Below are 23892 nucleotides of genomic sequence, written 5' to 3' on the forward strand. Positions count from 1 at the left end.
GAGTCATCCTTCAGGATGGTTCAATCTCTAGATTCCAGATGGTATTTTCCGATAAAAATATTTAGGAACAATTCATAATTTTTCCACAACTTGCTAACTGTCTACTTCTTTCTATGAATTCCATTGAAACACATTGAAATTTTTGATTGAGAGAAAACGTGGCACAGTTCGACTGGAATGAGTACTGTTCTGGGGAAATCTAGTCTCACTTGTAGTTTTCTGTGATTACAACATCAAAGGTGTATCAGACAGAACAGCAGTCTGTGCTGTGATGCCAGCCGTCCCTACCACTGCACAGCAGTATCTGGGTAGATTAAGCGGATTATGCTAAAGGTCATAAATATATGAGGCGACACCACTGGTGTATTAGGGGCAGCGGAAAGTAAATGTCACCGGTTTGAGTTATTTTACATTCCTGTTTGAATACTGTGTATCCCAACCCACACGACGCCACGGTTCTGTTTCTTTGACCAAAAAGAAAAAGAAAAAAAACCTCTAAAAATGGGAGCTTTTCCACTGACCTGGAAAAGGAGGTCTCTCACTGCCTGATATCTTTTTAATCTGCTGCCAAACTATTCCGTCTGTGGGTATTTAGAGTTGGCTCCATGAAATATTCAGGCAGCAGAGATTGTTTCAGCTAACCGTAGCAAAGCAATATCCACAGTGTGTCGGCGCAACCCGGTCCCCCGTGCAAATTCACGAGTCAGTACTTTGGCATTAATGCGCTCCATCATCATGCGTCATATTGCTTGTGTGTTACATTCTGTTTCTATAGCTTATGTACTCTTTTGATTGATTTAATGATGGCGGTTAGATGCCTTTATTACCTGGAGAGAACTGTTATTGGTGAGATTTTTATTGGCGTCTCTCTTTCTCTCTCTCTCTCTTTCTCACGGAGAGAAGCCTGGGTACCGTGTGAAATGCACCAGTCTCTCCTAATGTGATAAGGGGGAGCAATGCTTCTGAAACTCCCCAAAAGAAGCGTCGTTATTGATTATCAACAGTTTTATTTTTCAGCAGCCAGTAAAATCAAAGGCAAAAGTAACCAGTTTCTGCTGCAGAAAACGCTGATGAGCTGCTGCTGCCTGAACAAAAAAAGGGGGAATTTTTTTTTTTTTTTTTTTTTTTTATCATGTGAAAATTGGGTTTCGTCATCTGTATTAGGATCTAATTAGATTTTTATTAGATAGGTGATGTGATTTTGAATGCTCTGCAGGGGACTAATGGCAGTCTGAAAGAGACTGAAACTTCACTTAGTTTTAAATTGAGAACAAGAACCCGAAAAAATGTCTGAATGCACTCAGTTTTAAAAGGTGGAAACTTTACTGACATATGATATAACTGGATTTTAACACTTAAAGTGATATTTATTTCAAGGGGGGTTTCTGTGAAGAGGCTATTAGTTAGTAATTATCTTACCTGCATTCTTCATTTTCTCTAAATATATATTGTTTTCTTTTGTTTTTCCACAGGCTGAAGTTAATGGCTTTTCATATTGGCATAGAAGTCAAATTTGACCATATTAATATGATATCATACCATATCATAAACTTTAAACCACAGTTAGATTTGCAATAGACGGTTATTTATAGTTGATGTTTTAATACAACAAAAATTATACAAAAATATACATATACCTTCAAATTTGTGGTTGTCAATAAATGCAGAGGCCTTTTACAGTTTTAACATTTTAGTCTGAAGTTTTACTGGACTTTGATTGGGGCGATGCATTTTACTTTTTAGAGCTGTGCTTGGAATTATTGTCATGTTGCAAGACCATATTTTCACCAGTGTTCAAGTTTTTAACAGATGGGCCTTACATTTGACTCTAGGACACTTTGGACTCGTGAACTGCATGGTGTCCAGATCCCAAAGCTTTAAATCAAGCCCCGATCAGCAGGCCTTCCCCACTGCATCTGACAGCTGAATACTGTCAGGCAGAGAGAAACACGGTCAGGGAAATCTGGAATTAACAATAAACCGCCCCAAAACAATCCACCTCCGTTGGCCCCATTGTGCACACCAGAAGTCTTGTATTGTCTACAGAGAGAAAATGTTTGCTGGGGTCCACAGATGGTAATAAAATAACTTACCAGAAGTAGTAAGGATGCTATTCTATAGGTGTTCTGTATTGTTTGCATAATGCTATCTTTGTGATGCACCTTCTAGCCATAATTCTTAGAGAAGCTTAGCACTAGTCAATGTTAATCAATTCTGTTTAACTTGGTTTTTGTGTGTAAATCATATTAAATGTGTCTGTTATCCTCTAGGGAAGAAGATGGGCTACACATTCGACAACAACAACTTCCACAATGTGTCTTTGGGTCAAGGCCAAGAGGTCATAGCTGAACAAGCCCTGGATCTGGCCGCTAGGGAAGGCCATTGGGTCATCTTGCAGGTAAAGCAAACGCTCACGTATTTCACACAGCCGGGCTGGGAATCTAAGTACTAAATGATTCATCATGATGCTAGGCTTGTAGATGTCTAGGCTGCTGTGTCTGTTGGTTTCTGATCAGATAGATTTAAATGTCTGAATTAGATTTTTCAAGTATTTCAAGAAATATGCAGCCAAGCATCAATTAATCAGTGATGCATGATCAATTAAATTAAGCTCAGTAATTTTTGTTCTGGTGATGAATATTCTTTGAAGGGCAATTTTCTTTGGAGTCATCATAAACAACATTTGTTATGGTTTCGTGTGTTGTGCGGTTTTTATTTCCATTTTATTTATTGCTTGTGATTTTTTTTTTTTTGGATATTTTAAATATTTTCCATTTCTAATGTTGAGTTCCTTACACAATTAAAATTTATTGCTCTTTGAGACGTTAAATTTGCATTTTTATGCCATTATCAATATATTTATTTAACATGGTCTCAAAACATTTAACAATAAACATTATTGTTTATCGCAACGATTACTGGGACAATTTATTATCCAGTAAAAGTTATTAGCGTGACAATTACAGGGAAGAAAGAAAAAAAAAAACTTTACTTAGTTAATTGATTCCAGTTATCAAACTGTGCAGTAAGCTCAGTTTATCATTCAAATTAGTTGAAAAGGTTCCTATCTAAGGAAACCCAGCAGATTTCATCTGATTGTGTCATCGACTTTACAGCAGTCTCTCATATCGAGCATGCATACAGTGACAGTGAAGAAAAAAAACCTCCCCTGTAACAAGAAGAAACCTCCAGCAGAACCAGAACCTGGCTCAGTACAAGCGGTCGGATGCCTCAGCCGAACAGAGGTCTGAAAAGACAGAACAGAATGCACAAAAAGAAACAGACGAACTCATGTAGGAATATTTTTTATGGTCATGAAAGTGAAAGGTTAACGGCAGGAAAGGGAGAACAATTAGTTGACATTTTCTCGGCCGATGTTCTTCCGAAAGAGAACACCAGATCAGGCGCAGCTTCTATGCAGAGAAAAACGGTTCTTGCATGCTCATCTGGATGTCTGTTTCCCTCTACGGTTTGTCTGCATAGAAAATTTTTCTTTGGTGCATTTTTTCTCTAACTGAATGGGTCGTTGTATTATACAGTAGAATATCTGAAGCTGCTGTCTGTTCTTATCCGGAGGGACAGGCAGGCTTTTGCATTTTAAGTGAAAACCTTGGAGGAATTCCAATGGGACGTATTGACAGATATGAACCGCAGACCAGGCATGGTGGGACATCCTTTTCTTTTAATTCACACAGTTGGTAGAAACACACAGGGGAGAAAGAGAAAGAGAACCAGTGTTGGGATGGCATTGCTGTCTTCTCGAAGACCCAGGATAGCAGACAAAAGTTGCGTAATTACCTTAGCATAAGAATGCCGATCGATGAGGATTAAGAAGTTCTCGTCCCCCTAGCAACAAACCTCCTACTCACTTTTTCATCGACTGTCTGTGGCTCTGCCTGCCAAGAGCCACCCCCATGACAGTGAGAAAAAAAGGATAAAGAAAAAAGGACTGGGAGGAGTCGTGTTCACGCTGAATTTTACCAACAACATACTGTATTCTCCGTCTTACCTGCCGATTCCGCCATGTTGCTTTCCCTGTCTTGTAATATTTTATGCATCGACTTGCATCCTCTGCCTTTCCCACACTCTTCTGCTCTCATCGTCCACATTTTCCTCTGCCGCTGCATCAGTGGAAAGCCAGGTCAATGGCAGGTTCCCCCTTACTCGACAGGTAATTATACGTCTGAACAGCAGCTTCTGCTCAGATGGGGCTGAGAGAGGGAAATGCAGAAACTTTGAAGCAGCCCATCAGAAAGGTGGTGGGGGCAGATTGAGAGGCAATCAATCGGGCAGATTGGAGCTGAATATCCCACATTGGCCACGCAGTCAGGATGGAGTGGCCTCGACTCGCCATCCTTTTTGCAAATTTACTATTAAAGCCTCCTGGCCATTTGAGGGAAAACGTCTCATGCCAGTGTCCTGTCGTCATTTCTTTTTCCTAGAGCCAGGTAGGTTCGATTGTATTTGGAAACAAAGATGTTTTGGAAATTCAAAATCACTCACTTATTTGAGGTTTTGATATAAAGTGGACCAATCTGTCTCTGCAACTGCCAGTCACCACAGCTGGCACTGCTGATTACTGCAGAAACTCTCCCATGTCGCCTCCTTAGGAACCTGCCACCAGCATCAGTCACAGTGACCTTGAATATATATATATATATATATATATATATATATATATATATATATATATATATATATATATATATATATATATATATATATATATATATATATATATATATAATCCTAACACCACTACTGTTCATGCACTTTCAAAAGCTTTATTTTATTGCGTGCTGGTAGACAAGACATACAGGGATTTGTAAAAGAAGGCAGCATAGTGCATGTCTACTTGCTTTGCTAGGAACCACGGCAAAAATAGTTCTGCAACGCTCTGGAAATTCTTTATGTAAATAAACATAATTTAACATGTCAGAGACAAACAGGTAGTCTGTGTCACATAGATTTTGTCGTCTATAAAATCAAGGAGGGGGTGGATCCCCAGTAGTAATCTGAGACGTGGTTCACACTGAACAGATTACACTCCATCACAGAGTAGTACAAAACTATGAATACACTCGTACCTAAGAACAATTGTTGAGAGACTTTTTCTTTTTTTAAATAACCTAACTAAGAATTGGTTTTAGAGTTTTTGCTTCCTGTGGGAGTAGAAATGTCTAAGAGGTCAATTAAAGAAGAACATTAATCCAAGCAACAAGAGGAAGGTCAAGGCTTTTTTGCTTTATTAGACATTCAAACACACACACCTGCACTGCAAAAACACAAAACCTTACCAAGCAGTTTTGGTCTAGTAGTTTCTAGTTCAAATATCTCAGTATTTTCAGTACTTGTTCCTTTGGCAGATTATTTAACACATAAGACATTTTCCCATGTTGGAAGTTAATTTATCTGCCAATAGAGTAAGTACTTTTTCATCAGTATTAAGGGATTATTGACTTAAGACGAGCCTCTCAAGCTTTCTGAAAAGTTACTTTTAAGTTAGTTTGATTTATTTCAATTGTAATAAGATATTTGCACTAGAAGCAAGACCAAAATTACTTTGTAAGATTTTGTGTTTTTGCAGTGTAAGCTTCTTATTTGCATAGACCTAAAGTTATATCATTTCCCTACACACTATTTGAACTATTTGAAAAGACCTTCATTTACATATAAGGATGTTCCTTTTGTTTTTGTGCGTCCTGCATTTAAAGCCTAAACAGTCACGCTGATAATTGCACAACATGAAACATTTCTAAACATTGAAACCCATGCCAAGACACCTTCTGCAGCTGTATTCTCCACATTTGTGAATTTATCCTCAGCGTGCCGAGCTGTGAGTGCCTTCATTGTGTCGGCGGAGCAGGTTTGATTTTATTTTTTATATTTTTCCCTCTTCTGCCCTGTTTGCTGCTTTCCTACGTCACTGTGGAGTCTGAGAGACTCTGAGCTGCGGGGCCGCCTCATCAGTGCAGGAGCCCAGCTGTGCAGCTGTCCTCGTCCACGCTGCTCCCCGACCAATTCCTCTGCGAAGGAGAAATACTGTGTGCGGTCGCCTGCGTGTGTTTCTGCTTGCTCGATGGAGACGCTTATGGTGCAGTCGAACGTGCCATCGTGCCTTCCCTCGGGTCGCGTGTGACAGCAATGCATCAAAGACCTTGCCAGTGGTGTGTTCTAATGGCTTTTAGATTCAACTCTCATATTATTATGTAAATAGAGGACTCCTTGATGTGGTATCATTGCAGCCATCGAAGAAGCTGGGAGGCCCTTATTGGGAAGACGTTGAGGGAAGGAAGGAAAAAAAACCTGAAGAACACGGCACCTGAAAGTTAATTAAAAAACCATATAAAACAGGAGCTCTCTGCTGTCGTGTTTGTTTGTCTGTTGGCCTGCTGGTTTGTCTTTCTCCATTCCTCTCGTCTCCTCTCCCTGCAGCCAGACGATGAATGCTTTCATTACAGTGACAAGTTCTCAGGCAGTCTCTCACTTCTACTGTTGGCTCGCTTTATAGCCAAACTATTTACATGCCAAGAGGAAGAGTTGTGCTGTGGCTTGATGAAAAAGCGTTTGAATTTAGACTTTTAATTTGTATACCGTTCATTACTCTCTAAGGCACCGGCAGGCGAAGAACTAACTTACGTCCTCCTCTGTTCCCGAACTTCTTCGTCGGTGGATTGACTTTACTTTTTCCTCTTCTGAGTCCCACAAAACTGACGTCCCAACCCTCATCTGTTGTTGCCTGTCATTCGTTAAAGAGTTCTTACTCCAGTCATCATAAGGAAGATTAAATACTGAGAGCAAAGGGAAATGAGAAAGTAAAGCGGCTTATGAATCAATGACTGCAGTTATTAGTGCTGTAATTAGATTTAGGGAGTGGGCAGTGCTGCATGGTGAGACGTGTGGGGGGGCTGGGCACACTCCTTATCAGTCATCGGATATCCTGTTCTCGTCAGGACGGTTGAGATGGAAAATTGAAGTCGTCCGCAGCTCGTGTGATGGCTCCGCAGCTTGTGTAACACCAAGATGAATATGTATAAAAGTCTTAAAAATCCTCCACTGGAAAATGGTCACTTCACTCTGTCAACCCAAAAAAAAGCGTTTCAGGCGCTATGTACCATTTAATTTAGTACCACATCAAAGTCACAGTAAAGAACAGGAGATGTGTAGCGTTTTAATTGCTCCTTTTTTCTTGTTGTCATCACAGGACGGAATTATATTGGCAATTCCAGCTCCTTATTATGGCACTTTGTGTTATCCGTTTAAGCCCAGACATTTACAGAAAAGTCGAAGTGCAGTCAGAGCAGATTAGAGTCGAGAAGTGCACCGATCAGAAATTAGTGGCTGATTTGTGATCTTTGGTTCATGTTTTAACCGATTTGGTTTTCTCTTTCGGGACGAAGATAGAAGACATGAGAGCAGGAGTCGAAATGTTTTGTTTCCACACTTCCTAACCTGAATGGTTGTTAATGTTTAATAGGCCATGTTGCAAGGAGCACTGAGCATCTTATCTTGGCAACATGCACAATAGTGCAATTACTGCAGCAGTAAACATTAGGGCTGTTCTACAAAGGTTGACAATTTCCCTTGAAAATGCACCCAACATTTCTAAATCCAGCATATCTTTTGTTATAAAAAATATGGATATAATATAAATATAATATAAAGCCTTCTGGCTTTGAACTGAACCAGATTGATAAAATGTAAAAACTTTGACAATATGGCTTTGGATTTCTGTTAAGTCTCTGATTTTCAACTGACTGACGCACATCGTGTTGATACAGAAAATATCTAAGATTGAGTTTTATTTATTCAGCAACAGCTTCCACACCGAAGAGTGTTCAGAGTAAACAGATCGGAATGAAGCTCATAGATTTTGACTGACTGAATATTGACAGATTCTGGTCACCAGCCAATTCAGCCTTGCATCTCTTTAAAGTTGACTACGCTCTCTCAAGAAATAATTTAGCCCAACTAATACTTAGGCTGAACTTCATCTTTACCGTCATTCACTCCACTTGACACAAGAACCAAGCACTCTGATGTTATTGTGTGCAGTAATGAATAAATTAAATTATTATAGGATAGGCTAACCTTGCAATAAATTCCACTATTGGATAATAAATAGTCAAACTATTGATTTAAACTATTATTTTTCTGTCTTTTTGCTCGTTTTCTCCTCTGTAAGAACATCCACCTGGTTGCTCGCTGGCTGGGCACGCTGGAGAAACTTCTCGAGCAGTATGCCGAGGGAAGCCACGAGAACTTCAGAGTGTTTGTCAGCGCTGAGCCGTCCTCCACCCGCGACAGCCACTTCATCCCTCAGGGGATCCTGGAGAACTCCATCAAGATTACGAATGAACCACCTACCGGCATGCATGCCAACCTGCACAAAGCCCTGGACAACTTCAACCAGGTAACACTGTCAAGGTTGTGGAGATCAATTTGCTTTGTAAGGAGTAATAAGCTTTACTTCAATGCTTATTTCTAGATGATAGACGATAATGGCTTCACGAGAACTAGAAATGTTTCAACAATCCGGCTGAGGTTTGATCAGAATAAATGCCAAAATACATATTGATAAAAATAAATATCTACTAAACAACCCACAACGATAATCTCTGGTCAGTGAGCGTGACACAATGGTGTCAGTATGCCATTTTGTCCTTTTTGTGTTGTTTCTGATCAACCTGTAGTCTAATAAAAAAAAAAGTGACATCTTGATGGACCTTTACAAAACTAATCTATCAGTATTTTCTTTACACCCACTTACCCTAACAGGGTCATAGGCCTGGTTCCTCCACCCAGCCGTCCCTGGGAAAGAGGTAGGGTACACGCTGGACATGTTGCCAGTCCACATGCTAGGGGTGTTTTCATACCCGATAGTCTGGTGGACTCTGTTCGACTCTGGGTTGAAAATTGCAACTTTTGTAACATTTTCAGCTGGTGCGGTTTGCTTTCATAACCTCATTGTGTCAAACTATCCAAAAACCTGTTCCCTCCCTTGCTTGTGGTGGCGCTGCACTGGAAGAAACACCACCAAAACCCTCAGAAGAAGACACCGAGCACAACTTCCTCCTTCAAACAATGTAAACAAAAATTAAGTGGTGTTAGATTTTAGCGATTGCAAGTTTTATCTTTTGTCTTTGGCAAAAGCTATTTCTCCCTACAGTATTAGACTCTTGTTTTACTTTTATTGACCCAAAATGTCATTCTTTATAGTCCACTTCCTGCTTTTGGAGCGCTCTCCAGTCTGTTTGCATCCACATACGAGTTTGAACCATATCAGAGTTTGCTGTACTTGAAAATACAGTCTCAATGCAAACAGACTTCATGAACCCAGGCATCAGTGCCAACAACCTTGACACCTCTCCAGACTCCTTTAAAAATAGTGAAATCGACATTACCACCTTTGTAGATAGGAATCTACAAAATAATTGAAAGGGTTTCTAGTTATCCAGGATGCACATTTACTTCTTGTTACTCCATTACTTTAAAATATTTTTTCTTTTACATAGCAAAAAAGCTGGGATGCGATTACTTACAACTGGTGGAGGCTTCTTCAATGTTTTAACTGTCTTGGGATGCAATTCATGTCTGAGTTTCATATTAATACCTCCAGACAATGCTCAGAGGAACTTATTAGCGCTTTGAGACAGACTTCCCTTTGACCAGAAATATTGTAGGGCTTTTAATATTGCAAGTTCTCATAACACTAGATCTCATTAAACTCCCCATATTTATACATTTGACGTATACACTTGTCAAAAATATGTATGAATATTTATGGATCTACCCATTTGGATTATTAAACTATGCAAATAACAATAAAAAAAGAATACTTTCAATTACTACTTCCTCCTTTTTTTTAATATTACACAAAAAGCCTTTTGCACAAGCCCTGCACAGACACACTCACACACACACAAACACGTCAATTCTTGGTTTTCTCCCATTTTTTTGGAGCATTTTTTACTATTTATTTGACTATATTTAGTTACTCTCATGGAGTTACGGTGACTTGGGAAGGTATAGACCCAGAGCACCAGATTTCCCAGAACAATACGAGTGTCCATTGTGTGGGATCAAAATATCTGAAGGCAGTTGTTTTTTATTTATTGTTGAAGAGGTTTTGTTCTTCTCTTAGTTCTGAGTCATAGCTGAGACAATACAATGTTCACTGTCATGAAGCTGCCAAATTACAATTGTTACAACAAACAAAAAGTACAGTCGTCTCCTGGCTGCTCAGTTTCCTGTGACCTACGCAGGGCATAAATATAGGCATTGCTGAAGTGAAGCTTGGTGTGGTGAACACCGGCGGGGGCGGAAGGATTACCTGAGGACAGACGTCTGAACAAGGCCAATTTGCAGCTGTGTTATCAGGGAAAAGCTAGACGATATTATGCTCCTGGTTCATTCTGCGGGCTCCATGGTTAGAATGGATCTGTGTGCCACAGTGGCCTCCTCAAGTGTTTCTCTACCTTATCGGTTCTTTGTCTGTTTCTAAGCCTTACCATTACCTCAGTGCTTTGCTGCCAATGCATCTTCGCCCGCACCATTACCTGACCTCTCGGCTACGTCCCGATCCATTTCCACAATCCTTAGTTTGCTGATGTGTATCTTGCCTGATAAGTGCGACTTGTTTGTGAGCCCGGCCTTATGCAGAGGCATGGGGAGGTCTGCCGAGGTTAGGCTCGGAGAATATTCTGGTCATGTGTTGTCGGTGAGACTTAATCAATGGCCGCCTGATTCTCTGTTATGGACCACCGCAAGGCCAAAGCCAGAGCTAAGCCAGAGAAATAACATTCTTTTTTCTTTGGTTTTTCTGCAATTCACTGACCTGCCTCTTGTTGCAGACCACTGTCAAAAAAAGATACAACTTGCATCACTAAAAGCTAAACCCTAGAGAGTGCCTATGGATTTCCAATTCCTTATTGGTTTGTTGAGCCAATCATTCTTTGTGGGTAATCAGACACCAAAGATGGTTAACTCTGGCAGTTCATTGATATGGAAATGTCCTTTCAGTTCGTGTTTGTGAATGCAGGGTATGAGTGCATGTGCGTGTTTGTACCAACAATCTTGCAGCATTTTGTTTCTCTCCAGTCCACAGGTCATGGATAGGGAGGTTATGCATCTCTTTCAGCTGGGTTGAGCAGAGGAGCGCCGTGCAGAATATTAACTAAACCTCAAACAACGACCGTGTGTGTGTGTGGCAGTAAGCCTGCACTCTACTTATTCACTCTGTGTGCACATCGTAGCAGTCAGCTCCCCAGGGCACTGCAGCAGGGGGGAAATGTGGGGCCTTTACTATGATACACAGCTTGCTACATGCTAAAGTAAAGAGACTCCACTCTTCTGGTTTCCATAAGGGTTGTCGGGATGCTTATTTAACCGACTCCCCCGCCCCTCTGGAGATTACAGTGCCATTTACGTTTCTTTTCTTTTTTTTTTTTTTCTTTATTTGCCTGTCTAGAATAATGAGCCCAGGAGACAGTTGGAAGCTGAAAGCGCCTGACAAGTTGTGACAATTAAAAATGAATCTCATGGTTGGCTTTATTGCAATCCAGTCACCTTCTTGTCTCTGTTACTGTGCTGCATCAGGGAAGATTTGACAAAATGAAACTGTTCACAGAGCCGTCTGCCACAACTCTGTACCTCTTACAATGGGGTGTGGAAACAATTATTGGTAAGGCTGCAATGTTGCATTCAGAGACTATACAGTCTTTGTATAGTCTTGTTGTTGCTGTATCACTTTAAGGTATTATTATGAGCCCCTGATATTGAGGTGGATGCAGGGTATCAAGCTGCATAAAACCTTGGTAGAAGACTGATTTGGAAGTAACAACTTAAATTGTGTGTTGAGTCGCCTTATTGAGTTGAGTTCATTTTAAATGGCATTTATACCTCATCTAACTGGTTAGGCTAATGGTTAGCCGGTTATTTTCTTTCAGTACTTAGAAAGTAGTTTGTAAAGGCTTGTACATTCTCCACAAGAACAGATAAATGGGTTCCTTTACTCAAGGTTGCAGTCACAAGAACTAAGAGATATTTCCTACTTCACAACGACTCAAATGTATATCTGGTGAGTCTTAATAAGTCTCTCCAGTCGCAGGGTTTGTCACTGTAGTACCCGTGGTCACTTAGATTTCTGTTCAGTCACACAATACTTGCTGGACACCACAAGAAAATTATGTTCTGCTGAGAACAAGCTGCAAGCATTCCCAAACCAGTTATCCAATGATAGAAAATCCTCTGTTCCTGGAAGGTATCGACTGGTTTTATAGTTTCACTCAGAAAATGCAGTAAAAACAAGCTGCAAAAACAGAGTGAGCTCATTTGGTTCTTACAGTCCTAGGAGGAAAAACAGATTTTGCTCTTATTTGGAGATATGTACACCTTGATAGTCTTTTTCAAAGTGTCATCATGACTGATTTAAAAGGAGTTTGAACTTTTTCAGTGTTTATATATCAAAATACCGTCAGCCAGTCCAACAAAGTCTTTGTTCTTCATGTCTGTCAACATAAAAAGGAAATTCAAAAATGACTATCTTTCATTTGTCAAAAACGTGTCAAATGTGTATTAAAAATTACTCACCTTTTTTGGGGGTGAGGGGGTGGGGGGGTGGCTTGTAGCCCTAACAGTAACTGGACTGAGTTTTGTGGAAATCAACTCTCTTACACGAAACATATCTACATGGAAATATTGTAATTTCTTGTGCCAGAAGATCTCCTTCTGCAGTTTGTCCTTTGGTTTAACAGGAGTCTCTGGACATGTGTGCACGGGAGAATGAGTTCAAAAGCATCTGGTTCTCCCTCTGCTACTTCCACGCGGTGGTCGCTGAGAGAAGAAAATTTGGTCCTCAAGGTTGGAACAGATCGTATCCCTTTAACACCGGAGACCTGACCATTTCTATCAACGTCCTCTACAACTACCTGGAGGCCAATCTGAAGGTACATTACGCCCCCGCCCCCCTCTCTTTTCTTTCCATTCTTGTGCAGGTGGTTTGCAAAGAATACTGTTTGGAGTCTTAATTGGAAATGTGAACTCGTGTGACACCCTGAGGCGCTTTTGGCGGAGCAACATCGTCTCTCTTTGTAATTGCCAGGTGCCGTACGACGACCTGCGCTACCTGTTTGGCGAGATCATGTACGGGGGTCACATCACCGACGACTGGGATCGACATCTGTGTCGAACTTACCTGGAGGAGTTTATTAAGCCTGAGATGATGGAGGGGGAGTTATTTCTGGCGCCTGGTTTCCCCTTGCCTGGCAACATGGATTACAACAGCTACCACCAGGTGAGGGAAACGTTGCCACCAATTGGACAACATGAAACCATTTAGTAAAACCATTCCCACCACCAAAACCACAAGAAAGAAAAGGAAGAGAATGTTTTGTACAGTTGGATCAGACATTGTGTAAATGGTAAGTGATCCAGAAGAAAGTTCAGGTCCCTCCACCTACTTGTTCCCAGGGGGCTTTTCTGTGCCCTCTGCAAATTAATGATCGCTTCAAACGGCTCTGACCGAACAGCTATAATTAATAGGTCTTTCTCCATCATTCTTCCCTGGGCACTGTGTGGACGTATACAGTTCAATGCTAAATCAATACCAATAAAACTATGTGTGGGTCCCTGGGAAATTACAGATTGTAGTTTAGTTATATTAATATGTCTCACAGGCAGAGTTGTTCTGTGGGTGGAAGAAGTTTCTCTGTTGGTATAAAGTAATCTATCCTAAAAGGCAAGATGCATCGCCTTTTATAAGTTCACAGTAAGACGATGCAGAAATGATATTTTGTCTAATTATTGTGGTAGTGTTTTATAGACTGTAATTCAAGTACAAAAACAACAACATCAAAGATTTTGATGTTGTTTCTGTACAAACATGTTTGACGAATGGTGACTGTTGCATTTTATTGCTGTCAGGCATTTAACCATACATCTGAATTTTTACTCATTTTTGTTTTCTTGTAAGAATCAATGGTATTGATCAGACTTGATGCTTGTCTGTTGATAAACATTCAGTTAAAGTATTAAAAAAAGTGAATGTGATTGATCAGTGTGAGTTTACATTCAAAAAAAATTTTTGCTTACAAGCTTTTGTTTCAGAGAGATAGAAAACTGCCTGCAATAACATCTGTACTGTTATTTCACCCAATTATAAAAACTCTGTCCATGTATACTGGAGTATTTCCCCAAACCAAAAGCCTATTCTGCATTTGTTTTTCATTTAGATGTCAACAATATCTGCAATACAGTCGTCACAGTAGGCAGATTTAGAAACAAACCAAAATAGTACAGTAATATTTATAAAAATGAAACATTCCGTAAATATTACTATTTAATTTAGCTTTCAGTGATTTCCACGTTCACTGTCCATTTCAAACCTTATATTTGTACTGTTACTTATTTGTTCACCTGTCATTTATTGGTTTATTTGTATTTGGACAATTATTAAATGTTAACAAATACCAAGGTAATTTGCAATATCTACAAGGGGAAAAAATACATTTTAATACAATGTTTAAAATAAAAAATGCCAAACAGAGTTAAAACACTACTCATTAAAAGATAAAAATTCAAAATTGAAAATGATTGTTCTCGTCATGAAAACAAATGTTTGTTTTGATTATATTTTAAGCTAATGCAGAACAATAAAATAAATAAACATTGTATTGGAAGAACCAAAAAAGAGTTTTTGTTTATCAGTGTGTGGAGTAGATTTATGCAATGGATTTTGAATGATGAGTTACAAAAAAGTACAAATATAAACCAGCTTAAAAACTGTTTAAAATGGAGCTTATTGGGAAATATGTAGTATAAGAAGAATGTTTCAGATGGATATTTAAATGTACAATTTTAATCATATCTGAACTGGATTTAAGTAAAACCAACAAATTTGAACCAGCATTTTTTTATGCTGGTTCAAATAACATTTCTTGAAAGTGTCCTTTGACTTTTAAACCTGCTTAGCCAACTTTAGGGAATCGTGCTATTGTCTGGCTGCTGCTTCACCTCAACATGCCGTCACTTTTTCCTGCCCCTCACCTTCATTTATCACTGAACACAAACCCTAATTGACTGGATTAAATCAGCAGCGATTAAAGTTTGTGTGTGCTGTGGCCCACGGTGATGTAATATGTGAGCAATAATCGGTTCAGATTCCTCCCATACGTTTTCCAGTGGAACCAAAGAGGAGTGGGATGTTTGATTTGGATTTAATTTCCCCTTAGTCTGTGGACTGCTCAGTGAGCACATATAGATGTATTAAGTAGCTCTGGAGGGAGAAACTGCAGCTTTTTACTCTTCGCTGTCACAACACGGCCAGGCTGAGCCAGGAAGGAGTTTGACCGGAGAGCCGGGGCTTTTAAATGCCCTCTGGGTACCAGAAGGCCATCACTTCCACTGTAACCATCCGGGTGGAATTTCGCACACATCCACCCGAAACATTTTTGTTCCTTCAACATTAAACACATGCTATCAGTAAAAGTTCGACAGGAAGGATTAAAGAGATCAAAGAAGCGACTACAAAGAGATCCTGTACTAAAAGCCAGGTTGTTTCTAAAACTTTCATCCTGACATCAGAGGAACTTTTTTTTTTTTTTTTAATGCAACTCACCAAATAAGCACTTTTTTATTTCTATTTGATTTTTATTTTGCACTCAGTTTAGAAGCATGTGTTTTCATTATGGAGTAGCAGATGCAAAATGCAGCATTTCCATCTTCTTTGTGCCGTCATCTGTTATCAGTTTAATTGTTTGAATAAAACTCCTTCAACTCTGTGGTGGTTCTTCTCTTTTTTTGTCAGCAGTTCTATTGAAGAAAAACCAGACATGAGATTTAAAAAGCTGCTTATCACATTATTGAATACGTTGTCTTGCTGTGCTGCTCGGTGATGTGCAGACCTGTGAAAAAGTAAGAACAGAAAAAGAAAGGTATCAATTTCTGTAAAAGAGAATCTCTTATAGATTACCTCTGATTTAGCTTTTTTTTGTCGTTCACTCTGAAGGAATCTTGGCCCACTCTTCTTTGCAGCAATGTTTTAATGCAGCTACATTGAAGAGTTTTTTTGGCATAATCAACGTCTCTGAGATCATTCCGGGCTTTGAATAGACCACCTCAAAACTCTACTTTTGTTTTTTTTTTGTTTTTTTGCCATGCAGAGGTCAAACTGTTGGTGAGCTTTGGATTATTGTCCTGCTGGCTGAACAGAGCAACTGAGTCACTGAGAGCCAGATATTCTCCCTCAGTCTATTATCACCTGTAATCACCCTAACTTGTGTTGAAAATTGGTTAGATATAAATAGAATAGAGTAGAATTACATTACCATCACCCTATTTACTGAAAGTTCTTCTGTAATCTGTTAGTTCTATGCCTAATGCAGTTGGACGGACAAGTTCAAAAAATGGATACTTGCCAGTTCTTGGCAATTGTGAGACAAGACAAAATTATATATATAATTTTTGGTTGGTTGTGTTGTTGCTTTGGTATTCTCTAATGGACACCGATTTTTACCCACTGTCTTTCTTATTGTTACTTCCATGTTGTTCTGGGTTTTTTGACCTCCTGGATGAGTCATCAAGATGCTGTTTCTGTAATTTTGTTTTTGAACTATTCCTTGTTTTCTCTGTTTTTGGATAGTGACTCACTGTCCCAAAATCTTCAAAGTGGGGCTACAATTCATTCTCCACTGATAGATTTCAATAGATTTATTTATCTCCCCTTGTTGAATTTCTTTAGCTCATGGCATAATGTGCCACTTTTTTAAAGATGTTGTTTTTATTATAAATTTTTCAAACTATTTCCATCAGGCTAGCAGATTCATGACATTTCTTGATTTTACAGATATAACAATAACCATGCTAGAGTTTAGGTAGGGAATATGACTTTCCAAACAATGTTATTAAACAGCGTTTAATAACATTGTTGCATCATAAACTTATGATTCATGATGCAACATGAACGAAATCATATTTTTCACCTAACGGCAGAGAGATGCTAATGGTGTCTTTCCCCTGATAAGTCAAACAACTATCTTAAAACTATTTGTTTTGTGTTACTTAAGTTTCTTAATATTTGTTTCATGTTCCGAAACACTTAACTGACATAAAAAATCAAAATAAAATAGTCATGGTGTACAAATGAGAACAGAACCATCTGTTTGATTCCATCTCTGTCTGTCATTTCTCCTTCCTCAGTACGTTGACGACACGCTGCCTGCAGAGTCGCCTTACCTGTACGGCCTTCATCCCAACGCAGAGATCGGCGTCCTCACGCAGACGTCAGAGAAGCTTTTCCGCACCGTGCTGGAGATGCAGCCCAGAGACGGAGGAGTCGGAGAGGGAGGAGGAATGACGAGCGAGGAGAAGGTAAAAGTCCTTGAAACTCAATCTCGTGCAGAAACGAGAGAAAAATCGACTCGACGATTATGCTTGAAGTTTGTTGCGTAGTCGGCGATGGAATATCTGCTGGCTTGTTTGGTGTCTTTATATGCACAGCTTTCAGATACAGCTTTAGGTCAGCTTTGAAATGTATTTGGATTATTATCCTTATCAAGTTTGTAAAACATCTTCCTACCTGTTCTTCCTTCTTTTCACATTCTTCTGTCCTTCTTTTATTTTTTTTTACACTTTTCGAGACGTTCCAAGTAAATGCCGACAGGTGCAATTACAACATTTTATATAACAAATTCCGTCTCCTGTTCAGCATATCTCATTGCCCCCGCTCAGCACTGAACAAAATCTGAGCATCTAGAATCAAAGAAAGACTTGCATATAAGGGTAGCCCTTATTTAAAGACGATAACCTCCAGCAGTCTGTCAGCTGTTTGCCTTGCGTGAGGCTAACCATCTTACAAAACCCCCGGAGCACCGAATCTGAAATAGATGATGACAGAAGGTGACATTTTCTATGCTTCCTGCACAATGAATTGAAACTAATTTTCAAACCAACTGTTTGGGGCCTGGGAAAGCTCAAAGGGAGAATTGTACAGAGATGACATTTTCTGGTGTGTTTTCTGCTCGAATCCACCCTGAAATGAAGCTCATTTGAGTGTAAAAGTTGAAATAAATATTGTGTCACAGAGGCCGTGGTGTTGCATAGGGGCTTCGTAAAGAGACTGTCACTTTGTTAATAATAACAAAGAAGGGTCTTGGTTGCCTGACAGTTCTCTTTGTTGAAGTCATTACATCTGCTGCTGTGGGCTGTAAAATAATGTGATGGTTCTCTGTATTTCTGGGGATTTTTTTGCGAGTGGATGATGATTTTATTCTCAAACAATATATTATGATTTTTCTAAAAATTCTGTCTCACATTTAGATTTGCAGATGTAAGAGGTGGAGCAGAAAGATGTCAAAAAAATAAAGGATCACAACTCTCTGAGGATGTTCGGTTAGTTATTTTGCCTTTGTCTTTGCAGTTTTTATTCAGCTTAAAAAACTGAATATCATGAATAAACTTTTTCTCAAATCAAGTATTGTGAAAAAAATGGTGGAATAATGAACTAAGACAAAAGAAATCCAATTAGTGCGATTAGTGGCTCTGTTCTGTCGCCTTTCTGACAACTTGAATTCTCCAAATTTAAGCAAAACTTAAGCTTTCTGTCAGAGAAGCATTTGTTTTAGAGTCTAAGATCTGTGCTACTCAAACAAAAAGACATAATTCTTCATTAGAGTAGTTAACACAGGATGTTTGTAGGATAATTTTTCTTTGATTTCCGACATAGTTGGATGTCTATGGATGCAGTTGGATTCAGATTGTTTCCTGGCTACATCACTGAGTGAATTTCTTTCTCTCTCATAAACAGAAGTTATGTCTGTCTTTGCTTGGTTGTCAATTGTCATATTTGGCATGTATTTACATTTTGTAGGAAGTTGACCTCAACCCTTTCATGCATGAATTATGATCCTTTGTGTCTGGATTTTTTTCCCAGTTTTTAAGGCATAAAAAACGTAGGAAAAAAATGTGTAAAAATAAAAAAATAAAAAATATATTATTTGTTTAGATGATCAATTGTAATTTTCTCCAAATACAAAGTTATTTGAAAAATTCATCAGTAGTATTGTTCTTTAGGGGTTATCTGATGTCACAATGTATTTTTTTTTACCTGCCAGAGTCGTCTTCAGTAGAAGGAGGGACCAGGTCGGTCGGCATGCTTTATTGTCTGTCGGCCATATTGGATTTAACAAAAATAATTTCTTGCATTTGCAACTGATGGCCAGTAGTTGATGGTGTATTTTATGATGCACTAGTGTCCACTTCAGTGGTCTGTGTGCATTTATAACATAAAAATTCACAAGAAGCACAAGAAAAAGGCTTTTAGACAGCTATCCACTGTAGCGACCATTATGCATGAAAGGGTTAACTTATGTAATGCTCACTCCACCATTTTAAATGGTCAAATGTAAAATGGCCAGTACTTGTCTTTATCTAAAGCTCTTCACTCTACATGCAGTCATCAAGTTGAGTCAAGTTCCCTACTGCTAAAATGTTTCACTGAAAAAAAATAATTGAAATAACTGCGACCCTTCTGTTCATGCTGACACATTTATAGTAGTAGTTATAGATTCTTGACATCAAACATAAAACAGTCTCATAGGTCAATACAGACTGACTCATAACTGTATGAATGCCATAATAATGTCTAAATGTTAATGATTTCCTGTTCTTTTCCCTCATTATTGAAACCATCGACTGAACTTGCTCTAGTCCACACAGGTTCTAGTTGGGATCCTAACTAGATTTCCCTCATCTGTAACTTATGACTTGGGTCCTTTTTCAGACAACGGCGAAGCATCGACAAATTGAGAAACCGAATGACTGTCCCCATCTTTTGTAAATATTTAGCTTTCTTTCTTAGATCTCCATCATGTTCTTTGAAGTTTATATGTAAGTTTATTCAGTCAGTGAAGCAACCAGCCATGAACAAGAAGTTAACCAGCCTTAACCTGGTGAAGTTCAAGAACATCAGAACTAAGTGAACACAGGTTTTAGGATGGGTGGAGACAGTTAACAATAAATTAAATATATATATATATATATATATATATATATATATATATATATATATATATATATATATATATATAAAATTGAAGCTGTTTAATCTGAAAAGAAAAAAATATTTAAATGAACCATTAAAGCCTCCTGATGAATGTAAATCATCCCAGAGATGGGTGAACCTTAATCTCACACAGCGACTGTATTGTCAGCTGTGACTCACTCGCTCTGTCAGTATAATTATGGACCAGACTTGTATATAAAACTAATAAAGAATCTGGTCAAATATCTGCTCTGTCATAACACTTTCCAAACACGGTCTCTTAAAATGTCACTGAAATCCAATCTGTCAGTGATATCCCTGAGGAGCAGTAAGCTTAGGTGATGCTATTAGGACAGCATTTCCACCAGATGGATGCTGCTATGCTGCTTACATAAGCATTACAGCAAAATCTCACTGCTTTTAATTCCTACACACTTGCTCTGTCCACGTAAGGCATAATGACAAAAGCAGATTTTTATTTATTTATTTTGTTAGTATACACTATGGACCAAAATAATAACTTCATCTAACGCAGGACTTCAGAAAAATTGGTTCAAATTGGCTGTTTTAGTTTACCTCTGCTTCTACGGAAACTCCTAAATGCAAAATATATGACTCTGCAGCTCCTAATGAGCTCTTAAACACTAAAGCTGTTCATATACGGCCCATATTATCTTTCTACTGTACGCCTTCAAAGTAAGCGTGTGAATCAGCATACTCGCTAACTTTGTGCAGATTATGCCAGAAAGCTCCATATGGACTCATCTGAATTTTTAAAGCCACATTAACTCTATTACTGAGTCAGCCTAATTAAATTTTATTGCAAAACTTAAGGAAACCATACTATCCAAACAGCTCACAGGAAAAAAAAAAAAAACGATGCTTGTGTTTTGAGTAAGTTAGATGATCAGTTCTTTAAAAATGCTGCTGCGTTGACCAGCATAAGGAAAATGGACCATAAATCACTGCACTGGCTAACCTGATTGTGAAGGGATCTTAAACAATTCCCGGTAAACAGACGTTTTCCCGTCTATTTCTCCTAAAACTTCATCTATTCCAACGAAGCACGTCCAAGTCGGGAAAGTCCGGGAAACCTTGTCTTTCTGTTTGAGCTGTTCTTCCTAATTGCCTTATCCATCACTCCTCATCCTGTCTTTTGCAGAATCTGACCTGAACGTCGACCCCAAGAGGCAGGCCCTGTTCCTGCTCGCACAGTATTTTAATTCTCAGTAAAGACGGTTTGACCTTTTCTGGGCTCATGGTTTCCATTATGGGTTCAGAATGTACAAAAAATTACTCTTTTGTTGTTTATCTTATGTCAGTTTATTTACCACTTTCCACTTCCTTTCCATAAAGATTTTGTTTTGCTGTATGTATTTCTATACTAATAATTCTTTGTGTTGTTTTTTCCTCTAATCCATTTTCTAGAGGGAAGTCTGACTTTGTGTTTTTATTTGATTTTTGTTCCTTTTTTACAGGGTGTATATATAGTGAAAAAGCACATTGGCTGTACTCTTGGATTATTTATTAAAGTGATTTTTTTTGTTTTGTAATCATATTGTTTTTTATTTTTTAATATAAATCCAAAGACTGATATACTGGACTGGCTGAGTTATTGGCTTGCTTCGTCACACGGCCCTGTGGGATCAAACATTTTACCGCTAAATGTTCTGTGGAGCCCTGGTGTGTATCCATCCGTCGATGTGTTATGATGTGACCTTTCTCGCCGAGAAGACGAAGAACTCCTGTCTTAACAAACAGCCATGCGGAGAGTATCAATGAGCCCCACTCGGTATTCAGAGTACTCGCTGGCTGCCAGACCCAAAATCAGCTATTCTATCAGAAAATTCCAATAAATATGATGACCTCGTATCCTTTGTTCAGCACCTAATCCACTGATTGATCGCTCGCGCTGCTTGTTCTCAGAAACTGTTGACGAAGTCATTATCTTTCCTGACTTACCCACAAAAATGACGTGAGCATCGATTTTGTAGAGAGATTAAACTGTAGAAATTAAAATTTGTTGGAAAAAGAGATGGCACTGCAGAATATATCCTCATGAATATTTATAGTATTGTCTGTCTGAAACTAACTTTCAGGCTGCCTGTGTTGGCAAGTGTGAGTTTATCCGACTCAGACAGTTCATCTCTCTCTTTTTTCTTTTTGTCAAATTCTTAAAGAGACATTCACCTCCCTTTTGTTTTCCTTTCTCTCCCTCTTTATCAGGTGCGCTCGGTCCTGGAAGACATTTTGGAGAGGCTGCCAGAACAGTTTGACATGGCGGAGCTGCTAGGGAAGGCCGAGGAGAGGACTCCATACCAGGTGGTGGCGCTGCAGGAGTGTGAGCGAATGAACGTCCTCACCCAGGAGATCAGACTTTCTCTGAACGCTCTGAACCTCGGACTAAAGGTCAGAACGGTTTTATCTAAGCAGAGAAGAGGGGGGGTATTAAAGCCCACTGGGTTTTCCATGACGAGCTCAATTTTGTGTCGACCTTTGTGTGGCTGTAAAGTGACCATGTTTTTTTCAGGTGAACTAATTTAATCTGTATCCTTCAATCTTTAAACTCGCTCTGTCAAAGTAACTTAAAAACAAAAGTTAAATCAGAAAGACGCAAGCAGAAAACTTGTGAAGTGTCGGAGAATTATCCTTCCTCCGTTTAGGTTCTGGATGAGGTTGAAGAAGAGTCAGTGAGTTTAATTCATGAATTTCATTTATCAAGACTAAAATACAGCTGGTCCATTATTTGTTCATGCTATCCTTAGCGGCTAACAGCAAAATGGCACATAACAATAGTTTCTAGTTTTCTTTGTTGGGTTGTCTCTAAGCTACGCCCTGAAGAGGACATCCCCCAACGTGTCATTTCCTTTAACCTTAGCTTTGCTCTTGTGTGCTCTGTGTTTGTGCATGAGTGTATAAACGAGCGTGCAAATAATTGTTTATTCTCAACAGAACTTAAAAACATTTAAAGTTAACAAGCAAAATTTTTGACATAATGAAACAGACTTGGGCATTGATACCACTTTATTTTTTGTCAGTAAGAAAATAAAGACTTAATCAGGAGTTTCTGTCATGTACAGGCCAAAGAAGGAGCCAACATTAACTTTGGAGGAGCTGCAGAGATCAACAGCTCAGGTGGAGGATCTGCTCCAACTATTAATGGTGCACCCACAAATCTGGCCAATGTTGAAGAACTGCAAAAAGAATATAATTCTTGAAATAAAGCCACTAATTTCAAGTGGCTTTATTGAAATTAAAGCCATTTAATGGAATCTGACATTAAATGGCAAAGGGGTTCTGGTGAGAGATTTTGAACATTTTGCATCCTTTCCTTACTGGCCATCAGCTGCAAAGGCAAGAAATTATTCTTGTTAAATCCAATATGGCTGACAGACAAAAAAGCAGGCCAATCCCTCCTTCTGCTGTAGACGACTCTTGCTGGTAAAAATATTGTGACATCACATAACCCCTAAAGAACAATACTACTGATGAATTTTTCAAATAACTTTGTATTTGGAGAAAATTACAATTGATCACCTAAAAAAAAAATTATACATTTATTTTTCCTACTTTTTTATGCCTTAAGAAAATAAAAAAATGAAAAAAAATCCTGACAAAGAATCATAATTGATGCATGAAAGGGTTAATACCTATTCACTACGTTGTGTACATTTGTCGAGTAAGTCTCCAGTTAAATACAATGAAGTTGAAAGTTGTAGCCCATGTGGAAACTGCTACAAGCCAGAGTTTTGGGATATGTGGCTTGAGATGACTAAAAACCAAGGAGACATCTGTGTCAATGTGTCATACATGGCTGACTCATCTGTTAACACCGAACAGAAAAAGTAAGACGG

General features: G+C 38.8%; 1 protein-coding gene across 1 annotated transcript in view; it reads left to right on the forward strand.

The window, feature by feature from the left end:
* dnah9 (dynein, axonemal, heavy chain 9) overlaps positions 1-23892 on the forward strand; it is a 166605-nt gene that overhangs the window by 135354 nt on the left and 7359 nt on the right. The window contains exons 70-75 of the mRNA XM_088000949.1: positions 2271-2398; positions 8186-8413; positions 12756-12947; positions 13103-13294; positions 17197-17367; positions 22265-22447. Coding sequence (XP_087857075.1) covers positions 2271-2398; positions 8186-8413; positions 12756-12947; positions 13103-13294; positions 17197-17367; positions 22265-22447 — 1094 coding nt within the window. The remainder of the gene's footprint in view (positions 1-2270; positions 2399-8185; positions 8414-12755; positions 12948-13102; positions 13295-17196; positions 17368-22264; positions 22448-23892) is intronic.

This window comes from Poecilia mexicana, unplaced genomic scaffold (genome assembly GCF_051168715.1).
Source record: "Poecilia mexicana isolate PSO_F unplaced genomic scaffold, ASM5116871v1 scaffold_19, whole genome shotgun sequence".
Taxonomy (NCBI): domain Eukaryota; kingdom Metazoa; phylum Chordata; class Actinopteri; order Cyprinodontiformes; family Poeciliidae; genus Poecilia; species Poecilia mexicana.